At 54.0% G+C, this 24203-nt stretch overlaps 1 protein-coding gene and 1 long non-coding RNA gene across 7 annotated transcripts; one reads left to right on the top strand and one right to left on the bottom strand.

Annotated features, from left to right (window-relative positions):
- The first annotated feature begins 1 nt into the window (after position 1).
- CA9 (carbonic anhydrase 9) lies at positions 2–23532 on the top strand. 5 transcript variants are annotated; one of them, XM_028748164.2, is made up of 14 exons: positions 3–192; positions 5784–5825; positions 6594–6764; positions 16373–16518; positions 17730–17822; positions 17985–18051; positions 18520–18677; positions 18962–19103; positions 21165–21245; positions 21488–21553; positions 22394–22417; positions 22598–22633; positions 22931–23024; positions 23363–23532. In XM_028748164.2, exons 1-14 carry the CDS (start codon positions 72–74, stop codon positions 23430–23432), a joined length of 1311 nt encoding a protein of 436 aa, XP_028603997.2. In that variant the 5' UTR covers positions 3–71; the 3' UTR covers positions 23433–23532. The 5 variants fall into 5 exon arrangements, with proteins under 5 accessions (XP_028603998.2, XP_028604003.2, XP_028604000.2 ...); XM_028748168.2 differs by lacking the exon at positions 3–192 and adding an exon at positions 1154–1361; XM_028748165.2 differs by lacking the exon at positions 22394–22417 and having other exon boundaries at positions 2–192.
- Positions 3576–5821, bottom strand: LOC114606213 (uncharacterized). 2 transcript variants are annotated; one of them, XR_003708798.2, is made up of 2 exons: positions 5695–5821; positions 3576–3691 (listed from the first exon to the last, which is right to left on the bottom strand). It is a non-coding gene; the product is annotated as an uncharacterized LOC114606213 (long non-coding RNA). The 2 variants fall into 2 exon arrangements; XR_003708797.2 differs by having other exon boundaries at positions 5478–5787.
- Positions 23533–24203: the final 671 nt, after the last annotated feature.

Genomic DNA, 24203 nt, shown 5'->3' with positions numbered 1-24203 from the left:
CCGTCGGCCGTCCTGAGCGCCTGCCGGTCCCACTCGGCCAGGCGTAGAGGGAGCCGCGTGCAGCGAGGACGATGCGCGCCCGGGACTGGCGAGGGCTGCCCCGCAGCCGCCTCCTCCTGCTGGCCGCCCTGCTCGCCTGGGCCGCCGCCGATGCCCACGAAGAGGACGCGGAGGGGCCCCACTCGGAGGCAGGTGGGTCAACAGTGCGGCTGAAGCCCCCAGATCCGCCCCCATCCCCGTGTAGACATGGTAGAGCCGCCGATCTTCCAAGGGACCCACAAGGGAGGCCCCGCTCCGGGGGCAAGTGCATCTCCCCCCGGGATGGAGGGCGCGTGGAGAAGGGAGAGCCGCTCCGCCAGGGACCGCCACGCGTGCCGCTGCTGCTCTGGTGCCGTCCTCCGGCTCCAACCTCGCCTTTACTCCCGGGGCCGGAGCCGGAGGTCGCCCCTGGAGGGGCCGAGAATGCCGACGCGACCTGCAGGCGCCGGCGGAAGAGGATGCCTCTGAACATGCTCAGAGTGCCCTTCGCTCTCTGCTCCCTCCCAGCCGGTTCGGCTTCTCAGCGGGAAAGGAAAGTGCCTCCCAGGACTCCATCCTGCCCTCGCTTGATCACCTGGGTACCAGCGGCCCCCACGCCGCACCCAGAGCAGCGCAGCAACGCGGCCGGCCAGGAGGGAACAAAAGGGGGCGAGGGGAGGCGCGGATGCTGGTCTGTTTCGCTGGCTTGGCTTGCGGGGTCCGGAGGATCCTGATCGGGAGAGAATCTCGGTGGGAGGGGTCCTGGTAGTCCCGCTCCAGCTGTGGAGGCGCCCCGACGCGCCTCTCCGCCGGGAAGCCTCCTCGCCTCCCTCCCTCCAGAGGCATCTCCCCCCATTCCCGCCTTCTCCGGCGGGCCCCCGGCCTGAGGCCTCTGTGAACAATGGCTGGGGGAGAGAGGGGGGAGGTGGTCTAGTTTGGGGAGCCGGATAGGCAAAGACTGGCCAGCGTCCCCCCGGCAGCCCCCTCCCTTTCCCGCGGGGCTTTCTGGGCTTTCTGCTTGTGCCATCCTCAAGTCAAGGAACAAAGTTAGTCGGGCCCCGGGGGAGGGGCCCTTAGGCGGCGCGGCGCCCCCTCCCCTCCCTGCCCGGCGCTGCTGCCCCCGAGGCTTCTTTCTCTCGAGCCCCGGACAAGAGGCAGCCGGGCTGTGCCGAGGCTCCCAGAGGAGCTCGACTGAAAAGTTCTCGGCTTCTTTTCCGTGGAGGCTAAAGCTGTTTGATGTATGGATTAGCTGCTACATTTTGATGGCCGTTTTGGGGCAATCCTGTATCAGGAAATTGACCTTGAAGGAAGATCTGAACGCAGAACCTGACTACTCTGCCCAGGTCTGGTTGTTCCACCTCCAGCCGCGTACAGGGAGCCGGGGAGGGGAGCAGGCGGGCTCAGTCAGGGACCCGATCCCACAGCCATTTCCCCGCCTTCCCGCAGCAGTTTGTGCCCAAGATCCTCCTGGCCTTAATGTCCTGGTGGCTGGAGCGAGGGGGGCGCAGCTTGTGGCAGGCTTGCGCTTGCAATACTCTCCTCACGCTGCTTTTAAATAAAAATTGGGTCGATGTGAGCTCCCTGGAAGGGGGGGGGCATGCAGAGCCTTCAGGTAATGCAAAATACAAGAGAGCTTCAGGTTCAGTCAATTTATTAAGTTGGTTAATCAACTAAAGGTTCTCCCCATCCCACTTCATTGGCGCGGCAGCGACTGACGGGTCCACCGACATACAGTGAGTCACCCTCGAGGGGAGGGGGAGGCTTAAAGCCGGCTTTTCTTTCCCATCTCCACCCCAGGGATCAGGAAGCCTGATCCTGTGGGTTTCAGGGGGAAACCGCAGAGGCATTTTCTTCCAGCAACTGGAGCTGGTGGGGCTTGGCTAAGTAAGTGTTGCTACACGTGTTCAGGAGAAAGCTCTCAAGAAGGCGGGATGGGCTCCTACCCGAGGTCCACAAATGGGACGAAATCCATAGGCTTCCTCTCAGGCAGAGCTCTGGGAGCTGAAACACTGGTTAGGCCGGGCGGGGGGAGCTCCTGGGGGTGCTGCTTCTGCCCCTCCCCAGCTCCTGCTTCAGTCACTTGATGTCTGATTATGATACTCCCACCCCCTTTTCTAAGCCTCAACACTGGGAGTTTCTCCTTCCACCCCTCCTGCCTGCTCCAGCCTGGTGGGACGCTGGTGCTAAGGGCTGCTCAATGGCTGCTTGTCTTGTGAGGAGCTGAGCAGCATCCTTGACGCTGTTGCTCTTGCCTAGCTCAAAGGCCATTCCATTTCAGGTGAGGCCACTGCTTTCCCCGCTGAATTATCCTTTTAAACTAAGCAGCAAAGCGTTGGGAGAATTGCCTGAATCAGTGCAGGAGGAGGAGGTGGAATGATGGAGTCCAGGCAGAGGAAATGGGGGCTGAGCAAGGACGAGAAATGGGAGGTGGGAGTCTTTTGGGTGGAATCGCCAGAGACCACTCTGGCTCTTGCAAATGGTCTCTGCCCCCTCCTGGGCAAGCCACCTCTATCTCTTCCACCTCTCCTTGGTCACCTGGTGGGAAGGGCTGAGCCCATAATCTGGGCAGAGCATAAGGAAGGGCATTTAGTGCCTCTCTTGCTCTGAGCTTTTGGGGAGTGCCCAAAACAGCAAAGTCCCCCCAGAAAGTGAAACTGAACAAAACTACATTAAGCTGCCGTTTCTGCACAAACCTTTTGCTTTTGTTTCCTGCATTTAGCCCAAGATATCCCAGACCTCCCACAATCCACCTTGTACCTACTTACTCATGTTAGCAGTAAATGGCCTCTCTGGTTGGTATGAGAGGAAGCAGACTGGTCACAACCAAGGCATCTCTGGCATTTCTTGGGGCAGTTCCAGGAGACCTTGGGGTGCACTGGCAGCTTCACCCTAGAACCTGCGGTGGGCCTCGCGGTGGCTTAAGGCCTGCTGAGCAAGGCTTAAAGAGGCCCCTGCAGTGCACTCTTGGATCCACTGAAAGACACCCGCACCCGTCTCTTTAGCAGGCTCAGCCACGTCCATGTGGGGCTTGTGGGAAGAGAGACACTGGCCCCCTGAGGGGCCTGGCATGGTTGCACACCCTTGGGGTGGGTGGGCAGGGAGGAAGCACATTACAGTCTGTGCAACCAGCACCGGGGGGGGGGGGGACTTGCAGGAATCTGGCCCACTCCCAGCCCTCAGGCACTGCTCTATCCATCAGGCACATGAACTCCTGGCCCAGGTTGCCAGGAGGGGATTATTATGTGTGGCATAAGTTGTTCTGAACGGGAAAATGTTTTTCAGGAAATTTCATTAATTACATCTCAGGGTGTTCCATTTTCTTCCGCATTAGCTATGCTTAATTTATAAATGGAAGAAATTGAACAGTTAAAAAGCAAAGAGCTTGTAACATGTCTTTTACCAGCAGCACATACAGCCATAGCCAGAAACTGGAAAACTTAAATTCTCCAGATATGAACCAGTGAGATAACATAGTTTGGCAAACAGCCTTACTGGGGAAGCACTATCACACAATTAAGTGTCATGTGGACAAAACAAAAAGCACCTGACAATTTCCATGAAATCTGGCATTATTTTATTGTATATACAAATAATGAAGCAAGGGAAGAACCTCCAGTTCAGGGTGCAGTTGGCTTGTATAGACCAGAGGTGTTTGTTTCCCACCAGCCATATCCTGTAACAAAGGAAGTAAAGAAGTGAATGATATAGTGTATTATAATTTGTTTGGTATTATGGCAGCCCTGTATCTGGATGTCTTTAATGTTTGATGTTTATTATATTTTTATATGTGTTGGAAGCTGCCCAGAGTGGCTGGGGCAATTATTACTACTGCTGCTACACCATGAGAGAGAGAGAGAGAGAGAGAGAGAGAGGACGAGCTCTTAGATCCTAATGACTTTTATTTATTTAGCTTTTGTATGCCTGAGAAACTTGCTTTTCCCCTTTTTGTATTGGTTACTGTTTTGAAATTCATGAAAAACGATTTGGTGGGGGAAGTTGTTCTGAGCAGGAGGTTGCAGAGGAAGCACTCCAGCAAAGTAGCTGCCAAGGAGGGGGGCTGAAGGCCCACCTGGCCCACCCATCCTTTTTAGGTGTCGATTTTATTAGAGCTTTCATCTTTTCACAGTAAAATGATTCAGTCCCTTCTGCCACTGGAGCCTCCACTCATCCCCCAACCCCATCATCTTTTTGCAATAATATTTTCATTTCTGCTTTGGAGTCCTTGGCACATTCTAGTGCTCAGCTTTGCTTAATCCTCCCTCCTTCTAGAGGAAATGCCTCAGGTGGTTTCAGTGCCACCTCCCAGATGATGTTATTGTTCCTTCTTACATCCCCAAGTCTGAATGCAGGTGGGGGAAAGGCCAGAGTAGGGTGGTTAGGAGTCCAATGAATAGGGCTTGGAGGGACTCTCTACTTGAGACCCCAGAGACCCAGTGCTGCCAGTCAATGTGGACAACACTGGCCTAGATGGACCCAAGGATGTGACTCAGTATCAGGCAGCCTCCTGTGCTGTGTGCAGGAGGTTTCAATAGGGACAGTCCAGGGTGTTTTGCTTCCAGGGGCAGCTGCATCCATCTGCCTAAGGGTAGCCTCTGTCCCAGGTCCAGTCCCCCATGTCATCTCCAGGTAGGAATGGGAAAGAGCCAGCTGCTCGTCAGTGGAGGCAATGCTGAGCTGGGGGGTGCAGGGAATAGAAGGCAGTTTTCTCTGCAACAGAGGGCACACCTGTTGATCAGAACAGACTCTCAAAACTGGGCAACTGTGTTCAAGTCTTGTACCTGGCCTTCCTCTTGGTTTCTAAGGGTTTGGCATGTGGGGAACATGTGGGTCAAGGGCGAGTAGGGTGTATGTGGAGCTCCAGGAGCAGCAGATTTCCAAAGGGCAAAAGATGGGGATGCAGATAGTGCAGAGCCAAGAGCGGGGTCTTCCCTGCTTGATCTGGGAGTGGGCACAGCCCAGAGTTTTCTTTGCAGTCATGCAGGAGATTAGGAAGGAACCACCATCTAAACAGAGGGCCCTGAACTAAGAACTGAAAGTGCTTATTGGGACAAGTGCCCCAACAGCCTCATGGGAGGGGGCCCCAGTGCCTGAGTGCTTGCCCAGAAGCCCTCCAGGGGAAATCTCAGCCCAGTCGTGGACCCAAGAGGGGAATTTTCGCAAGAATCTCTCCCTCCCATTGTTCCTTCAGCAGGACAAGAATAATCCTGTTGGACTACTTTACAGGGTTGTAAGAGTTACTGAGAAGATGTCTGTGAAAAACTTTCAGCATGAGAAAAGAGCCATAAAAGGCTCCCATATATTCTTCCACTTGCCTCTCCTGCCATACATGAGGCTGCCTGACTGGCTATGGGGACCTGGCCTCCCCATTACCATAGAAACGGAGCCAGGTGTGGAGTGCAGGTGAGCAGGGGAGGGGGAAGGGCAGGCAGGGAGGGAGGGAGGGAGGAGCAGCCACTCACCTCTCTTCTCTGGACCACCCGGCCTCCCTTTGGAGGCAAGCAGGATTATACCTGGCCTAGGTAGGAAGGTAACTTGGTTGGTAGCCAAGCTGCCTTACCAGGTAGGGCCTGGTAGGCTCCTGGCACTCTCCCACCTTTGCCATGCAGTGGGGTTGCATGGGATGGGAGTAGAGGACCCTTTCCCAGGATAATGCCTGACCCTCCACCAGAGGCTCACCAGGAGGGTGGGAGCCGGTAAAGCAGCTGTTGAGCCTTGCTGGAGAACCTTCAGACTTCCTGATCCCTGGCTTCCCTTTCTCTTTCCAGGTCTTCCTCCCGGCCATGGAAACAGTCACTGGAGCTATGCAGGTAAAGGCTGGCGGTGAAGGCTGCCCCTCCCTCTCCTCTAGGCTTCTGGCCAGAAAACAGGCGCTGTGGGGCTTAATGATTAGCCAGCTCCCTGCTGCCTCCCTCTCACGCAGAGCCAGCTGCCCTGCTCTCCCTGGGCCTGATCAGCACCACCCCAAGGCCTGCATAGGTGGGTCTGGGTCTGGCTCAATGAGAGTGGGGGCAAAGACCTCTTGCCAGTCAGTCCTGTTGGTCCCCCAGCTCAGTCGGGCACAGCGGTGGACCTGGAGTCCTCTGCAGCCACAGAACAGGTGCCACCATCTCCCGTGAGGCTGGGCCCCCAGAGCCGCCTTCCGTGGCTCTGGCACTCCTTGGCCCCCTCCTCCCCCAGCAGGAAGCTCAGGTGCCTCTGCTGGCACTTTGCCCTGTGGGAACCGGCTGCTTCTGAGATTCAGCCGGTTTGCCTTGGGGAGGAGAGCAACCTTGGCACGTGCCCTTGAAGGCCTGGCTCAGCGCGGAGGTGTGTGGGGCCCAGCTTGGGGGGGGGGGAGTGATAGCAGGGAAGCAGGTGCCAGGAAGCCACTTTGCAACAAGGGCAAGACAGGAGAAGTTGAGCCTCTCGTCTCTCATCTCTGGGGTCCTTGATGGCCTCTTAGTTTATCCCCCAACAACGTCAGGATGAGGGTGAAGGGCTTCTTCAAGGTCGACCTCATCAACCCCCAAGATGGGCCACAAGCAGCTAGAAGGAAAAGCCCCTCCCCTCCCCTGATGCCTGCCCTCCTCTTTCAGACAAGGCAGAGTGGGCCTCTGATTTCCCCCACTGCGGGGGCCACATGCAGTCCCCCATCAACATTGAGACGGGGGCCGCCCTCTTCAGTCCCCAGCTGGAGCCCATCCTGCTGCCTGACTACAGCCTGCCTCCCAGGGAGAAGCTCCGCCTCCAGAACAATGGACACACAGGTGAGACCCCTACCTGCCCATGCCCAGCCACACCCAGGAAACACCAGCGGGCAGGGAGGCACCTCAACCCTTTGGGATTTTCATGAGGCTGGCAAGGGGCACCCCCACAGGTTGGCACAGCTTCCAATTATGGCGAAGTCCAGGCAGCCTTTGGCAGGTGGAGCTGCTTCTCTGTTGATGTTCCAGTTCTGCCTTGTTATGGCTCCCCTCCCCCCGGCCAGGGGGAAGCCCCCCAGGGGACTTCATATCTGAACCTAGATTCAAACCTGTGGCTGTCATGCGGCACTCCAACCCTTCTTATTATTCAATGGTTTATTCACTTAAAATGTTTCTCAGCCCTTTCCTTAAAGCGCCTGTCCAAGGGGGCTTGCAACAGTCAACATTTACAAAAGGATCAACAACACACACAAAAAGAAAAAACTTCCATTTCCTCCCCATCCCCTACTTTCCCAAGATAAAAAAACCAATAAAGATATTCAGCCAAGCAATTAAAACATTTTCCACAGCTCAGCAACCCACAGTCTGAGCCAGAGGGCATTTCTCAAGGACAGGCTGGTCATAAGAGAAACTTCAACGCCTCCCCAAAGGTGAACGGGCGGCCGAGTCTGCTTCAGAACCACCAGCAGGGAGTTCCAAAGGCATGGGGGCCACCACAGGGAAAGTCCTCTCTCTCATGGACACCAACAGCACTGAGCTAGGAGTTGGGCGCATGCAGAGGGCTTCAGCCCATGGGAAGGCTGATAGTGTGTGCTGCAGGCAGGCCATTAGATAACTTGGGCCCAAACGGTTTACAGCTTTAAAGGCTAAAGCCATCACTTTAAATTGGGCTCAGAAATGCACCAGAAGGCAGGACAGAGCCAGGACAGCAGAAGGCGTTACAGTAGCTGACCACTTCTCTTCCTCGTCAAAGATCTAGTCAGAGGTGGACTTTGGTCTTTCAAATTTCAGCAGCCCCCAATGCAAGGCCAAAATTTGGGGAGCCCCCATCTTTCACCAGCCATTCTGCTTAATTCACTTTGTCATAGCTGTGTGTTAACAGAGAAATCTGAGGGCTCCCTTGGACAAAAAAAACAAGGACACCAGCCAGGAATCCCAGAGCAAAACAGCAGCCAGTAGGCTTGGTCTTTATTGAAGACTGTCGCAACAGGACTCCCACCTGCCACAAGGTAGAACAAGATGGAAGCCCTGAACAAAAGGAGACCTCAACTTTTATTAGCTACTAATTCCCCATGCTACACCCCTAAGACTACATCATAACTACATCATGACTACATCATTGATACATCACAAAGAGGAGGGGTTGAGGGAGGAGTTGTGGTGGTAACCTGAATGTCTTGTCACCTCCCCATGATTACATTCCTGAGGACAAAGAGGAGTTCACTGTTTCCTGCCCTGAGGGAATAATAATAATAATAATTTATTATTTATACCCCGCCCATCTGGCTGGGTTTCCCCAGCCACTCTGGATGGCTTCCAAAAAAACACTAAAATACAATAGCCTATTAAACATTAAAAGTTTCCCTAAACAGGGCTGCCTTCAGATGTCTTCTAAAAGTTTGGTAGTTATTTTTCTCCTTGACATCTGGTGGGAGGGCATTCCACAGGGCGGGCAGCACCACCGAGAAGGCCCTCTGCCTGGTTCCCTGTAACTTGGCTTCTCATAGCGAGAAAACCGCCTGAAGGCCCTCGGTGCTGGACCTCAGTGTCCGGGCAGAACGATGGAAGTGGAGACGCTCCTTCAGGTATACTGGACCGAGGCCGTCGGTCACTGTCCTTTGTTTCAGTCTGCCCTGAATCTACTTCCATATGCAGGTCCTTTGTGAGTGTAATGATCTTCTGTCTAGGACCATCAAGGTTGGCATGCCAACTGGGTAGGGCTCGCTGCGGGCTTGGGGAATTATGGCTGCCTTGTGTCAAGTCTCCCCCCTTTGTTAGTCCTTCCTTCATGGTGTAAAACAAAAGTGGAACGGTACAGATCTGATGTATGGCTGGTGTGTGTGTGTGTGTCGTGTTTGTACGAACTGAATGATTGGGGGGGGGGGTTCCTGCAACATGTGACACCCCCTTAGTTTGGCACCCAGTGCGGGAAAATTGGTGGCACTGCCCTAAAACCACCTCTGCTCTAGTGGCTACATTTGGGACCAGCTGAAGTTTCCAAACTGCCTTTCAGAGCAACCCCATGCAGAGCATATTGCAGTAGGTAAGCCTGGATGTGACTCCGGTGTAGGTCACAGTTTCTAGGTCAGACCTTTCCAGGTGGGCTGAAGCTGATGCACAGTGCTTCTTCACCTGTCAGCCAAGCTGCATGTGGGATATAGAAAAGGCAGGATCTAGCCCAGAGCTGTTCCCCTGCACCAGCTGAGGATACCCACAGCCTTCCTGGGATAAGGAGGTGGGCGAAAGAGGCAGAGCCAAATGTCATACTGAGGATGCTGCACCACAAGCCTTGGGATGACAGCCTCCCAGCAGTTCATGTAGAGGCTGAAAAGCATAGATGTGGACCCCTAAGTTAGGGGGCATGGGGCAGAGCAAATGCCTCCTCCCCAGGCTCCATCATTCTGAAAAGGCTCGTCCTGAAAGGACTGGGACCTTGTGAAGCCAAAGCCCAGTCCAGACAGTTGAGCAGAAAGTTGCTGTGATTGAGGGTATTGAAACCACTAAGAGGTGAAGGAGAGACAACAGGAGTGCCCCTTGTCCCCCCTTCATCCTTTGCCATAAGTCGTCCATCAGGACCAGCAAAGTGGTCTGAGCTGGAATGGATCCAAATAATCAGCATCATGCGAGGCCACCTGGAACTGAGAGACCTTCAGTCCCTTGCACCAAAATGACACATTTGAGAGCAGATGGTGGCTTTTGATACTTCTGGTGTGTCTCAGGGAGGTGGGACACTGTGCTTCAGTGATTCCACTCTTACTCCCGGCTCCGTTTCCAGGGTAGTCATGGGAGGCTACAGTTCAGTGTCATGTGAGTTGCCCTGTGGTGTCCCAAAGGGCTCCATCTTGTTCCCTGTGGACTTTAACATCTATATTAAGCTTCTGGGAGTGTCAGAGTGGAGATGACACCCAGCTCTATCTCTCTGCTCCATCTGAATCAGGAGAGGCAGCTGAGGTTTTAGAGCAGGGCCTGGAGGCAGAGAAGGGCTAATAAACTTAAGCTGATTCTGGAAATGACCGGTGTTATGTGTCCTGGGTTCTCACATCTGAGAGGCGGGGAGGCAGCCTGCCCTAGACGGGGAAGGAGCAGGCTTGCAGCTTGGATTCAACAGCATCCCAGAGGCTAAGTGGCCTTGGTGTCTCCTGCCATCTTGCCCCTTCTTGTGCTGCTAGTTTCAAGGGTGCCTGGCTGACTGGTCGGCAGGCAGAAGAAGGAGCAGATGGTGTGAGCAGTATGGGGCTCCCAATGTAGGGAAGTCCCTCTGGCTGTCTTGTGCTTTCGCCCTTCTACCCACCTTCCTCCAGCCCTCTTCTCCTCCTCCTCTTTTTTGCTGGGCCAAGCAGAATTATTCTTGTAACCTCCACACAGAAGAAAGGACTTTTGGAGCTCTTCAAGGATCAGCTCCACCCATTTGCAAAGTCTTCCTCTGTTCAAAGTGAGTCATATGGGGGAGGGAGGATGAGGGCTCCCCCCCTCATTACTCTCCCATAGGCAGCAAGGAGCCTCTTGAACTCCCGGGGGCTGCCTGTGCACTCTGGAGCCCTGGTCCCCCCCCCCCGAGCTCTAAAATTCGTGAAGAGCCAACAGGATCCACGGAGTCTCTCTGCTCAAAGTGGCTTGACCCTCTGCCTCTTGGAGGACAACCAGGAAGGTGAAGGAGGGTGTTGGGCAAGCAGGTTCATCCCCACCTTCCTCCTCTGCATGATTAATATCTCAAGGACAAACCCAGCTTTGAATGGGGCTCTCGTGTTTTACTGCAGATACTCAGATGACTGATAATACCTTTTTGCAAAAGCAGCAGTGGGGGGAGGGAGGTTGAGGCTCCTTAGAAACTAGTGAATGCATAGAAGCAGGAATACATTTTTTGGAATCAAGCCTCTAGCTGCACCTGATAGACTCCAACCTTCAAAAGCTTCTTCTGTTGTGTCTCTGTTTACCTGAGGAGCCTAAAGACTCAGTGCCAGCAAAGTGTCTTTAATGCTCGTCCAGTAGGCAATAGAGAAAGTGAGCCCAAGGAGGGGGCAGGCAGGTCTCACTGGGGCTGAATTGCCCCAAAGGCCTCCCCCCCGTACTCTGGCCGCCCTGGCCATGCCCTGAACGCAGACTATCCTGCCTCCCCAGGCTGTTGTGAAGGAAGAGAGGGCTGGCTGGGCACTTTCTGCAAGGCGCTTCTCGGATGTAGGGTGACTGTAGGGCTGGAATAGCTGCCATTTGAGGAGAAACATAAACAGTCCATGCTCCAGGAAGTGGAGAGGGCAGGATACCTGAGCTCATGAATCATTTCGCTTCTTTTATAATACGAAAGTGTAAAGGAAGCTCAGTGAGAGGAATCGGCTGCAGGTGTAAAGCCAGTCAGGGGGCGGTGGCTGCTTTTCCACACCCAAAAAGGTCACAGAAAATAAAGAGAGGCAAAATGATTGTGGTGGATGCAGCAACCGCACAAAGGGCCTTTTGACGACTCAAGGGGCATTGTGGGAGAAAGGAGGACTGAGCATGAGCAGAAAGCGGGGGGGAGGGGAGGCACAAATGCCTCAGGAAGAGTGAGCAAAAGTGTTTTTGCAAGTTGGGGGGGGGGGGCCTGGAGTAAGTCTGTTTCGTCAGATCACGAGGGGACGTCTGCTGGGACCCAGGCAGAAACCCTGTCTGTGGGTCCTGGTGGAGTGCCAGGAAGGGCAACAGTGGGGGGTGGAGCTGAAGGTCCCAGTGGGCAGAGCTGACTCCTGGTCTGGTCTCCTCATCCTCCCCATCGCAAAGACCGCTGAGCTGCAATCCTTTCCATGGCAGGAGGAAGCGCCATTGAGCTCAATGGGATTGATGTCTAATTCATGTACGGTGGTACCTTGGGTTAAGAACTTAATTGGTTCTGGAGGTCCATTCTTAACCTGAAACTGTTCTTAACCTGAAGCACCACTTTAGCTAATGGGGCCTCCCTATGCCGCTGCACGATTTCTGTTCTCATCCTGAAGTAAAGTTCTTAACCATCAAGGTTGGCATGCCAACTGGGTAGGGCTCGCTGCAGGCTTGGGGAATTATGGCTGCCTTGTGTCAAGTCTCCCCCCTTTGATAGTCCTTCCTTCATGGTGTAAAATAAAAGTGGAACGGTACAGATCCAATGTACGGGTGATTTTCTATGAATTTATAACAGAAGCGTTGTTTGTGAGTGTGTTTGTGTGTGTGTGTCGTGTTTCTACAGACTGAATGATTGGGCGGGGGGGGGGTTTCCTGGAACAGAGACATGCTTGGGATGGAGTCTGGGCACGGCAGTGCAGACCCCAAGAAAGACATGAGAGAGAGAGCAGAATGTCAGTTGTGATGGTTGGGGGGGATTGGTGAGGAAGACTAGGCTCAAGGTGTGGGCTGGGGGGAGGCAGCGCCCCAGTTCCCCATAGCAGAAAACATCTTCTGCCATTGCTTGGAGCTCATCCTCTGAGTGTGCACACACTACATTGTCATCAGTGTACTGAAGCTCTATGGCAGAAGTTACAGTAACCTTACAGTAACCTTACTCAGCCTGCTCAGCCTGAAGAGCTTTGCATCTGTTCCATATATGATTTCTACAGCAGAGGGGAGTTTCCCTTCAACGATGTGTAGGATCATGGCAATGGGAATAATAGAGTTGGGGTGATAACACATCCTTGTTTAACGCCTGAGCCCACTGTGAATGGTTGACTTTGAGAGGCATTGTTATCCGTGATTGTTGCCATCATATTATCTTGGAAGAGCCAAAGGATCTTCACAATTTATATGGTTAGCTGATTTTCAGAAGGAAAGTCCACAGGGCAGTATGATTTACAGTGTCGAAGGCCTTAGTCAGCTCAATAAACGCCATATACAGGGGTTGGTTTTGCTCTCTGCATTTTTCTTGAAGCTGTCGAGCAGTGAAAATCATATCCACTGGAAACCTTTTTGGGATTCAGGAAGGGGTAGCCTCAGATATAGTTAGGAGGCGGTTTGCTAAGATCCTTGCAAGAATTTTGCCAACCGCAGCTAATAAAGAGATGTCACAATAATTTGAGGACTTTGACAGGTATCTTCTGTCTTTGTTGTTTTTCATTTGGTTAATACCTGTACAAAACTCTCCCAGATTTGGAGATACTGCATATTGGAGATATTGTGTACAGCATCACTGTGTTGTAACCTCAGCAAAGCTTTTGTCCTAGACTAGGCACCCCCAACCTGCGGCCCTCCAGATGTTTTGGCCTACAGCTCCCATGATCCCTAGCTAACAGGACCAGTGGGCAGGGATGATGGGAATTGTAGTCCCAAACATCTGGAGGGCCAAAGGTTGGGGATGCCTGTCCTAGAGCCATTTGTTCTCTCAAAGCAGGAGTTTTTCCAGTGAGGGTGTTGGAAGGATTGTTTAGCCTGGCTCAGAAAAAGAGGCCTTGTTCAGACCAGAGTTTACTGTGTCAATTAATACATTCACCCAATTTGCCTGTGCAGTTTCCTGGTGATTCTACAGGCAAATCTGAGGGGTCTAAATGGTGGGGCGAGGAATGCACCAGATAAGGCCCTGCTCTCCACCTCCCTGCCCAGTGGTACTTAATGAAGTCAGCCAATGAGATGGTATCGAGTGTCTGCTGGCTTGAGTGCAGCAGATCAAAGTTGCTCCTCGTAGGCAGATTCAAATCTGTGGGGGTGTGGCCAGAGAGAGAGCGGATGAGCAGCTCAGTAATGCTCAAATGTGGACACGCCCTTAGCAGCCAAGGTGCTTCCTCTGTGAATGGGCAAATGCCTCTCGAGTGCCTACTGGGGATAAGGGGGCCAGGCTCTGCCTGCTCCCCTAGCCAGGCTGTGTTCTGGTTAGGCAAGAGTCAAAGTCCCGTCAAGCCGATTGTGCTGGTTGTTAGGCAGGGGCAGGGTAAGAGCAGCCGCTTTTCTTTGCCAAACCTTTTCACTCTGGCTCACTGAAGCCAGCGGTGGCGCAGGAAGTGGATCCCTGCTCTTCTGGGTGTGATCTGCTAAGGACAAACACCTGCTGCCAGCTGAGCTCCCTGCTTGTTGGCTACTCTTGTGTTTGGGAAGATGTGGGCACCTCCTTTCTTGGCAGGGGGTGGGGTGGGGGGAACAAACTGATAAGGAGCTGGGACTCTCTCCAGCAGATGTGGCAGCCAAGGCAATTTGATCCCTGGACAAATTGGGCAAGTTTTCCATTGCCAGGTTGCTCTGGCCTTAGAAAGACCAAGTGCTGATCTTGGCCCATCTCGCTCAGAAAGCCCTGCCCACTCTCCCTGGCATTTGCTCTCGGCCATCTCTAGGGATGGGACCAGGGTCACTGCCACCGTCACATGAAGTCACTGGAGACAGAGGCTCCTTCTGAGGGGAGACCCTCTGAATTATAACGGGGGGGGGGCAGATCCACAGTGCAGTGGTACCTCTAGTTACGAAATTAATTCGTTCTGGAGGTCTGTTCTTAACCTGAAACTGTTCTTAACTAGAGGAGTGCTTTCACTAATGGGGTTTCTGCTGCTGCTGTGCAGCTGGCACATGATTTCCGTTCTCATCCTGGGGCAAAGTTCTCAACTCGAGGTAACTCTTCCAGGTTAGTGGAGTTTGTAACCTGAAGCATATGTAACTCGAGGTACCACTGTGCTATACTGTAGATGGCTCTACTGCTGAGCTATGCCATCTTTCTGCTCACGATCTCCTTTCACAATGTGCTGTGCAGCAAAGCAGGTTTCCTCTCTGCCTATTTTTTGAGTGGACTGGAGTCCAGCAAAGTCTGAAAAAAGTCTACTCTGGGTCAGTTTGGTTTGGATGGAGGAATGCAAAGTTTTTGCCTTCAACATGTTTGACTGATGCAAATATGAGGCAGATTGCAAACCTTGTTGGTGACAGGAGTGGAAAAGAATAGAAAGTTGAGCAAAGCTGAGCAAATGCACAGGTGCCCTTGCAAAGCGATTGCATAGGCAGGAAGCAGAGGCGAATCTGGAAACTCCTGTGGGCTGCAGACTGAGCAGGGCTCTGTAGTGACAAGAGCCTGCTGTAAAAGAAAGAAAAAGGAAGGAAGGAAGGAGCAGCCATGATTGTTCAGGCAAGTGAGAAGGGCCCACATCTTCTTGCTCTTGGCCAGTAGTCGAGTTTCCTTCCTTCATTGCTGAAGCTGTGCCTTTGCCCACAGGCCCTCCTTCACTTGGTTCTATTCTGAGAAGCCTCTTGATCTTCTCCTCCCTTCAGTTGGGCTTCCATGGACTGGGGGGGGGGGCAGGTTGATCACTCATATGAATGTCTGCTATCTTTTCCCACCAGTTTAAGGTGGGATAAACTTGAATTGTACAAAAATCTGCATGACATGTGAGTTGGTATTTGTATGCTTTTATTTGAAAATTAAGAGAAAGAGGCCCGCCATTTAGGCTAAGGTCCTCAGGGGCCTCTCTGAGTCCCAGAGGCACCTGCCACAGACCCAGCCTCCAGCTCCTCCCTCTTCCTGGAGAGAGAGGCAGCGCAAGGAGCTCTGCTGCGCAGCCCAGAAAGTCTTTGCCGGAAGGTCTTGCCTCTGCCACAAAAGCAGCAGCTGTAGCTCTCAAGAAGAGGCAGGAGAAGGGGCCTCCCGCCAAGTTTCCCACCCCAGAAACCGGTGTCTCTTTCTATCAATTTGGCAAAGAAGTCAAAGTATCCAAATGAGATGGGGAATTTTTAATCTCACCCCATCCCTTGGATGCAAAGGTCTGTGTGGGGTCAGGGGTGTGGAATTAGGCCAGCTGCAGACCCTCACCCAGTGGCGGGGGGGGGGGCACCTGGGAATACATTTGCCATTGCAATGCCACCTGCAGACACCTATCCCTGGATGCCTCAGCGTGCGAGTGCCAGCACTTCTGCCCAAACTGTGCCGGCTGTCGGAAGGGGGTCTCCTCCTCTGACTGACTTCCCTGTGCAGTGCAAGCAGCGGCCTGCAGAGAAGGCAGAAAAGCTGACGGAACTCACTGTGTGCCCCCCCCCGCCCATTTTCCTTACAACTTTTGCCCAGAGTAATGGCCACCCACCCAAGGGGGGGGGATTCATGGAAGAGAAACCTACTGATGTCCACTAGACATGAGGACTGTGCTCTGCCTGCGCTGCCAGAGGAGTCAGTGCCTCTGAATGCCAATGGCTGGGGAGAGAGTGGCTGAACTTGCCCTCAGGTCCTGCTTGTTTCTAGGCTTCCCTTTGGTGAGAAGACGAAGTGGATGAGGTGCCCAGCAGGCACTTCAGAGCATAAGAGGAGCCCTGCTAGATCAGGCCCAATAGGACCCATCCATTCCAGCATCCTGCTCTCCCCTTCGCCAGCCAGAAGCAGGAGCTGAGCACCAGAGCCCTCTGCCCTCAGGCGCCTTGTGAGTTTTGCCTGAGCGGTGCCCTTGGTGCAAAGGATGCCAAGGAGGGAAGCTCTGTCTCCAGCATGCAGAGAAGGAGAAGGAAGCAGCAGCCTCTCATCCTGAGTGTCTCTCCACTTTACTCCCCCCCCCCCCCCGCAGTGGTCCTCGACCTGCCCAGGAATTTGACCCTCACCGGCGGGGGATTCTCGCAGCCGTACCAGGCTGCCCAGCTGCACTTGCACTGGGGGTCTGCCCTGAAGCCCGGCTCTGAGCACACAGTGGATGGGCACCGCTATGCTGGGGAGGTAAGTCTTGCGCGGCTCCCGCCTGCTTCTGGCCTCTTGCTTGGCTGCTTTGAGAGGGTCTCCTGCAGACAGGTGGCTTGTGAGTAGGTCGAATAAGAATCCCCAGTCCTCCTGATCCACAGACCTGACAGGAGGGGGTGCTGGTGACCCCCCCAGGCCCTTGGCTGATCTGGGGGCCCAAAGTTTGGCGGTGGAGGGGGCAGCACAGCTGGATTTATGATATTTACAGCCCCCCCAAAAAAAATGCCTTGGAGGGAAGCTCACCAGTCCAGTCTAATCCATAACAATGAGGGCAGTATCGCAATCGAAGAGTATAAAAATAGTGTATGATGTCATATAATAATGACCATGATGACAGTACAAATAATAATATCAGGTAAGCACAGGTATTTATTTTTTTAAAATAGCAGCCATTGATTTCACCTTTTGGGTTTATAGGTAATATAATAATAATAATAATAATAATAATAATAATTTATTTATACCCCGCCCTTCCTGGTTCAGAAACCGGGCTCAGGGCAGCTAACAACAAATTTAAAACACTTAATTGTAATACAACATAGAAGCATCATAAAATAACAGTATAAAAACATGAATAACAATAAAATTCAAAGTTCAAAAATCAATTTGGGGGAAATCCATCCAATAAGCATTAGATAGTCACCAGGGCTAGCTGGCTGAATTAGTTCTACTTGGGCCAGTGAGGTGGCCAGGGGAGAATTAGCTGTGGGGTCCCAAAGTGGGTAATCTTCAGAAAAGGGGGGGGAGGGAAGAGAAGGGAAATAAAAGATCAGGCTGAATTCAAATTAAAGGCCAGGTGGAATAGCTCTGTCTTACAGGCCCGATGGAAGAAGGTTAAATCCTGCAGGGCCCTAGTCTCCTGGGACTGAGCATTCCACCCGGTCAGAGCCATAGATGATTTTGCATAGACTTTCCAGCTGAAAACTTGCTGAATTCAGCTAATGGTCCATTGAATCCGGCATTCTTTGCCCCAAAGCTGCCAGCTAGATGCCTCTGAACCTCAGGAAGAAATCCTGAAAGTAGGATGGCCATCCCTGGAGGAATATAGGAAAATAAAGCTACCAATATCATAATGCCATTCTATAAACATACTGTATGAAGTGAAACACTGCCTGACTTCTTGAGCTGCTGGAGAAGGTCCAGATGGGACTTTTGAGGGACTCATGGCTCTTCTCTCTTTCTGCTTCCAGATTCATGTGGTTTATTACAGCTCCCACTTTGAGACCATCCAGGAGGCGCAAGTCGAGCCCGGAGGCTTGGCTGTGCTGGCTGCATTTCTGCAGGTGACGGGGGCAGAAAGAGGGGGCAAGGGGTCTGAGCAGCTCCTCCTGCGCTCTGGGGCAGTGGGAGGGGGCTGCGTTGGAGACATCCACCTGCACCAGCTCATGAGAGGTGCAAACGGCCCCACTCAGAGCTCTCAAGAGCCCTTTCCACTGCCATTCCAGGTTGGGTCGGAGGAAAACGAGCCATATCAGCACATCCTTGACCATCTGAATGATGTCCATGAGGAAGGTAAGAGCAAGGGGTGCTGCAAGGAGCCCATGGGCAGAAGATGCTCATCCAGCCTGTCAGCTCTTGCTGGGCTGCTTTTGCTTTGCCTTGTCTAGGGAAATCAAGATTCCTGCAAGACTCTATGGGTGCAGAGTGGGTGCTGGGCCATGGGGAGTCAGGGCTGCCTCTCCCTGGGCTCCAGCCCCTTTGGGCAGGGGTTCTGCTTTGCATTTGCACTTTTTTGGGGGGGCGCACCTCGTGATGTTTTGGGACCTGAGATATTTTGGGGCTGGAGCAACTCCCCAAGGAGGAGAGGCCACAATGTTTAGGGTTTGTCCATTTAGGAAAAAGGCCCATGAGGTGTGTTAGATTGTGCATTGTGTTTTCTCACACACAGACTTGTTACTGGAACTCTCTGGGGCCGTCTAACAAAGCGGATGTTCTGGGTCCCTTTGCTATAGACCACCCTCCCCTCCTTTCCTTTCCCAGGAGAAGAAACCTGGATTCCTGCCTTTGATGTAGCCATGCTCCTTCCTGACGACCTCAGTCGCTACTTCCGCTATAATGGCTCACTGACCACTCCACCTTGTTACCAGACGGTGAACTGGACGATCTTTAACCAGACAATTCAGCTGTCCCCAGATCAGGTCTGTCTGGGTGGAGGAACATGCAGAGGGGTTGTCTTGTAGGAAGACGGTTCCCTGCATGTTGCCTTGCTTCTCTATCACAGTGTGTGGTCTGGTGATCCAGCTGTGATTCCTGCATTGCAGGACGTTGAACTAGATGACCCTGGGGAGTGCTTCCAACCCTACAATTCTATGATTCTGTGATTTGCTGGACTCCCCTCTACAGTAGGTCTGTCTTTGGATCCTTGGGAGTGTTGTTTTCTGTCCGATGTTCCATCTCGATGACCTGTGCCTTCTCATTTCAGATCTCTCTGCTGGAGGACACCCTTCATGGAGATGAGGACGAGCTGATCCAGGACAACTTCCGCTTGCCTCAGAGTCTGCAGGGCCGGAGTGTCCTGGCCAGCTTCCCGATGCTCCACAGCCCAGAAGGGGCTCAACCACCTGGTAAGGGAGCCTGTTGCTGGGCTTAGCTGAGAGTTCTGCCTCAGGACGGTCACACCTCCAACTCTGTAGAACAGCAACAAGGCAGCCTGTGGCTCCCTAGATGGTCTTGGGGCGCAACTCTCATGATTTATGGGCTGGAGTCCAGCAACATCTGGATGGCCACTGGTTCTCCATCCCCTCTGAAGGAGGGCCAGGGACCAGGGCAGGTGGAGAGCCTCCCCAGAAACACCTCTGCCACCACAGAGTCCGGCCACTTCTCTCTCTGGATGTTTCATCCCCTGATGCTCACCAGTATTTATATCTCTCCTTTAGTCTTTGTTTCTAGTAGCTCCCTGCCCTGACCTCTTTCCTTCTCCTCCTTGTTCTGCTACTTTGTCTTCCCTGTACCGGAAGCAGCTGTATTGCAGGGGGTTGGACTAATTGACCCTTGGGGTTCCTTTCAACTCTACCGTTCTATGATTCTCAGAGTTTTGAGCAGCTCCTCTCGCCCACTGATTTCTGCCTTGGTCTCGTTCTGGATCAGAGGATCAGTCCTTCCATTCAAGGTGATCTTGAGCAGCCTTGTCTCTTGTGTACTGAGGTCCATGACTCTGGGACAGACACAGCCCTTTCTTCTCCTCTCTTCTCCCTTCCTTGGTCCTTGGCTACTTCCTAGCCTCCTCCGTCCCACCCACAAAAACACACACAGTCTGACCCTGATTCCTCGGGCCGTGGGACAATCTTGTTATCAGGCAAGGCTGTTGATCTGGCCTCCCTCCCAGGGCCGCCACTTGCCCTCCTTCCTGGTTTCCCTGAATGGGCTGCTGCGTCACAGGAAGGTTCCCCCTCCCAAGCCAAGGTGTGCCTCACCTGACGGCTGGGCCTGGCCGGGGGGGGGCAGGTGGAGTCCTTTGGAGGAAGTGATAGGATTGTTTGCCAGGCAGTTGCTCAGCAGCCACAGGAGAGTTTTGGGCTCCACCGTCTCCACCTGGCATGGACGTCACTTGAGGGCATCTGTGGCTTTGCTGGGGAGATACCAGACGGAGCCTGAATCTTCGGTGCCAGGGAGGACCTTCCTGCCACTGAACAGGTGAAAGGGCTCTTAATATTAGACAGCAGCACCAAGCTTGGGCAGGAAACCTTTGATGGAGCTGAGCAAAGCCCAGGACCATTCCTTTGCCTTCCTGCCCATCCAGAGCCGCCAATCCCAGGAGAGCTGTGCAGAACAATGGCCCCCTTCCAAAGACAACCATTGATATGCATGGCACTTAGAATCATAGAATCCTAGAGTTGGAATAGACCACAAGGGCCATCGAGTCCAACCCCCTGCCAAGCAGGAAACACCATCAGAGCACTCCTGACATATGGTTGTCAAGCCTCTGCTTAAAGACCTCCAAAGAAGGAGACTCCACCACACTCCTTGGCAGCAAATTCCACACTTGGCACCTATGGGGGGCAGTTTCAGGCAACCTGAATGGTTGGCTGATGGTTAGCTCAGTTGGTGAGAGCCTGGCGCTAGTAAAATCAAACTTGCAAGTTCTTTGATTCCTGCCTTGCAGAGGGGTTGGACTAGATGACCCTCGTGGTCCCGTCCAACTCTACAATTCTATGCATCTATGATTCAGACCATTATGGGGAAACCAAAGTGTCTGTCATGGGATGTGCGTTGCTGTTGCAAGTTCTGCTCAGGGAGAGCAGCGCCTCCCCTACTTTCCCCACCAAATGACAAATCCAGCCACGCTCCCTGGAGGCGCAGCTGTGGCAACTCCCTTGCACTCCTCTCGGAGGCTGTGAAGTTGGGCCACAGGGCTGCAGATTCCCTGGGATGAGGTGGTTGCCCCAGGGACATAGGAAGCAGAGGGTCACGGGGTCAGACCCCTGGACACCCATGCTCCGAGAGCAGCAGTGGCTCTCCAGGTTTCAGGAATGACTCTCTGCCAGCCCTTTCTGTAAATGCCACCAACCAATCGAGATTGAACCTGGGCTCCCCTGGCCCAAGAGGTCTCGCTATGGGGCTTGAGTGAGCACATGGACCAAAAGCGCAAAACAACACTGACCAGCTCCTTGTGCTCAATCCTGCAGGTGAGGGGGGATCTCCAAGGGCCCCGGATCCTTATGGTCCTGCAGAGGAAGGTGGGGGCGACAGTGCAGGATCTGCAGCAGGTAAGGCCTTGGGGGGGGGGCCTGGCGGGGAGGTCTGGCTGGCAGCTCTGCTTCTGGGCTTCCCCTGGGGTGGAGGCCAGAGGGGGAGACATTCCCCCGCCTTGATACTCCAGTTGGCAGGCTCAGCAGGCATTTCCCCTTGGGCTGCCTCTTCTGAGGGCAGAAGCAGCTGTGGGTGAGGAAGGGCAGGCCTGGGGGCTTCCCCTGGAGGGGCAGGTCTGACGCTCTTGGTCTCCTTGCAGGCGGAGGGCAGCCCCACACCCCAGATGGTGCCTCAGGGAGAGACCCTGAACCAGCCTCTGGAGAAGGTATGGCTCTCTGGCTGGTGCCTGTGCTGCCCCTTCCTCTCTCAGCAGGCTCCTTTCCTTCTCTGCTCCCTCTCCAAATCCCTGCTCTTCATGCCGGGTTGGCCACTGTCGCCACCTCCCTGATGCTTGTCTGGGCTCTCCTTTGGCTGTGGCGCCCAGGGAGCTAAAATCTGGGCTGAGCTGCAACCTATAGGCTGTGGGCCTGATGTGGAACAGGGTGGCGTGTTACATAACCCCCTCCCCTGCTGCCTCCCTTCTTTCTCTTGCTCCTATTCTTTGGGGAACAGTCAAACCATTCCTCTTCCTGCCAAAGAAGATGTGAATGAACCCCTCAAAAGTTCTGCCACTGCCTCAGCACCACCCAGAGTTTTTTTGGGGGGGAGTGGGGTCCTTGTGAAGCTCCCTCTGTGGCTACACAGTTGCTGTGGCTTTTGTGTGGTTGCTTCTGGGAAATCTTCCATGGTGGGCACATGTGAAAATTGGGAGGGGAGGAATTCACGTCTTCTCTCTCCCCCCGCAATCAATCAATCAATCAATCAATCAATCAATCAAAGCTCTACCTATTTTTTGGCACCAGGCTCCTCCCTCCCTTTTTACCTGGGCATTTGGCTCTGAAACTTAAGGGTTTTAAAAGTGCTGTTATGCCATTTCGTGTGGCAGGTGACGCCTTTCACTGGCGCTTTTGGGGTTTTTACTGTTCTGCAGGCTTGTTCTTGTTGGCTTTGGTGTCTAGACTCTGCCGTAAGCTTTTTTGAGACACTTTTGTGAGCAAAGCGCCTAATAAATATAAAAGAAAACAACCACAGCTCCTCCTACAATTCACTATCTTGTGTGTTTTAGGTCAGAGTCCAGCCACAAGTTCAGGTAAGAGCAGAACTAGGGGCTTGTGTCTCCCCTCCTCCATCTCCACACACACACACACACACACACACACACACACACCCCGCAACCTGAGGCATTGATCACTGGTTAGTAGCTCGGGAGAGGAGCCCCCCAGCTGCCCCTCCCTGGCGTCTGACTCTCACTTTTCTGCTTTGCTTCCAGGTGCTGACCAGCAGGTGGGCTCCTCCCTTCAGACAGGTATGTGCCCCACCCCTTGCTCCACTATAGCTTGTGACCTGACTGCCTTCTTGCTGGGGGCTCTGGGGCAAGAGCTCTTCTCCACCAGTTTCCCTGCAGGCTTTGTGGTTCACACTGCCACCCTTTATGTGCGGGTCACAGCTCCCCTCATGCAAGCCTGGAAGGTGCCTCAGAAGGGCTCCCCCCCACCAGCCCAGTTTCTCCAGCCAGACAGGGCATGACCTCCCTCACTCCCCTCAAGGCCTCCCTTGGCTGCCTTCCCCAGGACAGAACCAACAGGTTGTTCTCTTTCCACAGGGGACGTGTTGGCCGCCATCTTTGCAGCTCTCTTTGGCATCACTGCTCTCGCCTTCTTCCTCTATGTCCGGAAGCACCAGGCCCAGAACCGCAGGTAAGAGGGGAGGGGCATCGCAAGCCCCTGGGGCTGAAGGCGCAAAGCCCAGCAGAGGCTCCTTCAGGGCAGCTCCTGGATCTGGGGCTTCTGGGAGGGGTGCCACAAGAGCCCACCTGGCTGGGGGGGAGCCCTTTCTCGGCCTCTCTCCCCTCTCCCGCTTCTCAGGGAGGGTCCCAAGAGCTGCTCCCCTTTCCCGCTTCTGTCTGTGACCTGCCCCAATGGAAGGGCAGTCTGAGGCACAAAGGGGTCCAGTGGAGACCTGGCTGCTGGGGAGAGGGGGAAGAACTCTGCCCTAAATGTGCCTCTATTTGCCTCCCATTCCCCCCCCCCTGCAGACAGGATTCTCAGCCCATCAAGTCCAGCATCATCTACACAGCAGCCACCACGGAGGAGAATGCAGCCTAGAAGGAAGCCCTGGCAGTGTCTCTCCCCCTGCCTCTCACGACTCCCTCTGCCACGTCTGAACACCTCCCAGCCCCCACCCCACAAGGAGGAGGCACCCAGGCACCCAGCCCCACGGTGTCCCCACAGCCTTGGCCCTGGCACTTGCCCCCTTGACTGAGCAGAAGCATGCAGGAAGGCGCCTCGGACACCAGCACAGGGACCTCGGCAAGGGCAAGGGCTCCTGGGTGAAGCAGCGGCAAGCCCCCTCTCCCTTTTCCCACAGTCCTGGGCAGCGGCGGCTGGATCTGGCCCACCAGAGGGGGCTCTGCTCTGCTGGGTCAGGCCCAAGGCTTCTTGAGCCCTGCCTCCTGTTGCCCCTTGTGGCTACCCAAGGGCCTTGTGCAGGACGTCCCTGGGGTGAGAGACCCTCCCTGTGGCTGCTCTCAGGAGTCCAGGTGCCTCTCCTTCCACGGGGAGCCCACAGCCAGCATGTCTTGTGGCCACAGAGGGCCCCCCACAGGTGGCTTGCTGACACTGCGTCTAGTGGGAGCGATGTCTAGCCTTGGAGAAGGAGCCCTTCCTGCTGTCCATCCTGAATATGGCAACAACTGTCTTCGCTCTGGTTGGTTCTGAATGGGAGGAAGACTGGGACTGAGCGCCGGATGAAACCCATCTCTCCATTCCCACCTTGCTAGGGAGGCAACTTGGGCCTGCTGCTCTGAGCCATTGCAGGGCAGTGCCAGGTGGGCATCTTGGCTGGTGAAGGGATGCCCAGCCTGGGAGACGTTCTCC

The sequence above is a fragment of the Podarcis muralis genome, chromosome 11, assembly GCF_964188315.1.
Source record: "Podarcis muralis chromosome 11, rPodMur119.hap1.1, whole genome shotgun sequence".
Lineage (NCBI taxonomy): Eukaryota > Metazoa > Chordata > Lepidosauria > Squamata > Lacertidae > Podarcis > Podarcis muralis.
The sequence above is the reverse complement of the archived record's forward strand: the minus strand, read 5'-3'. Positions and strand labels throughout refer to the sequence as shown.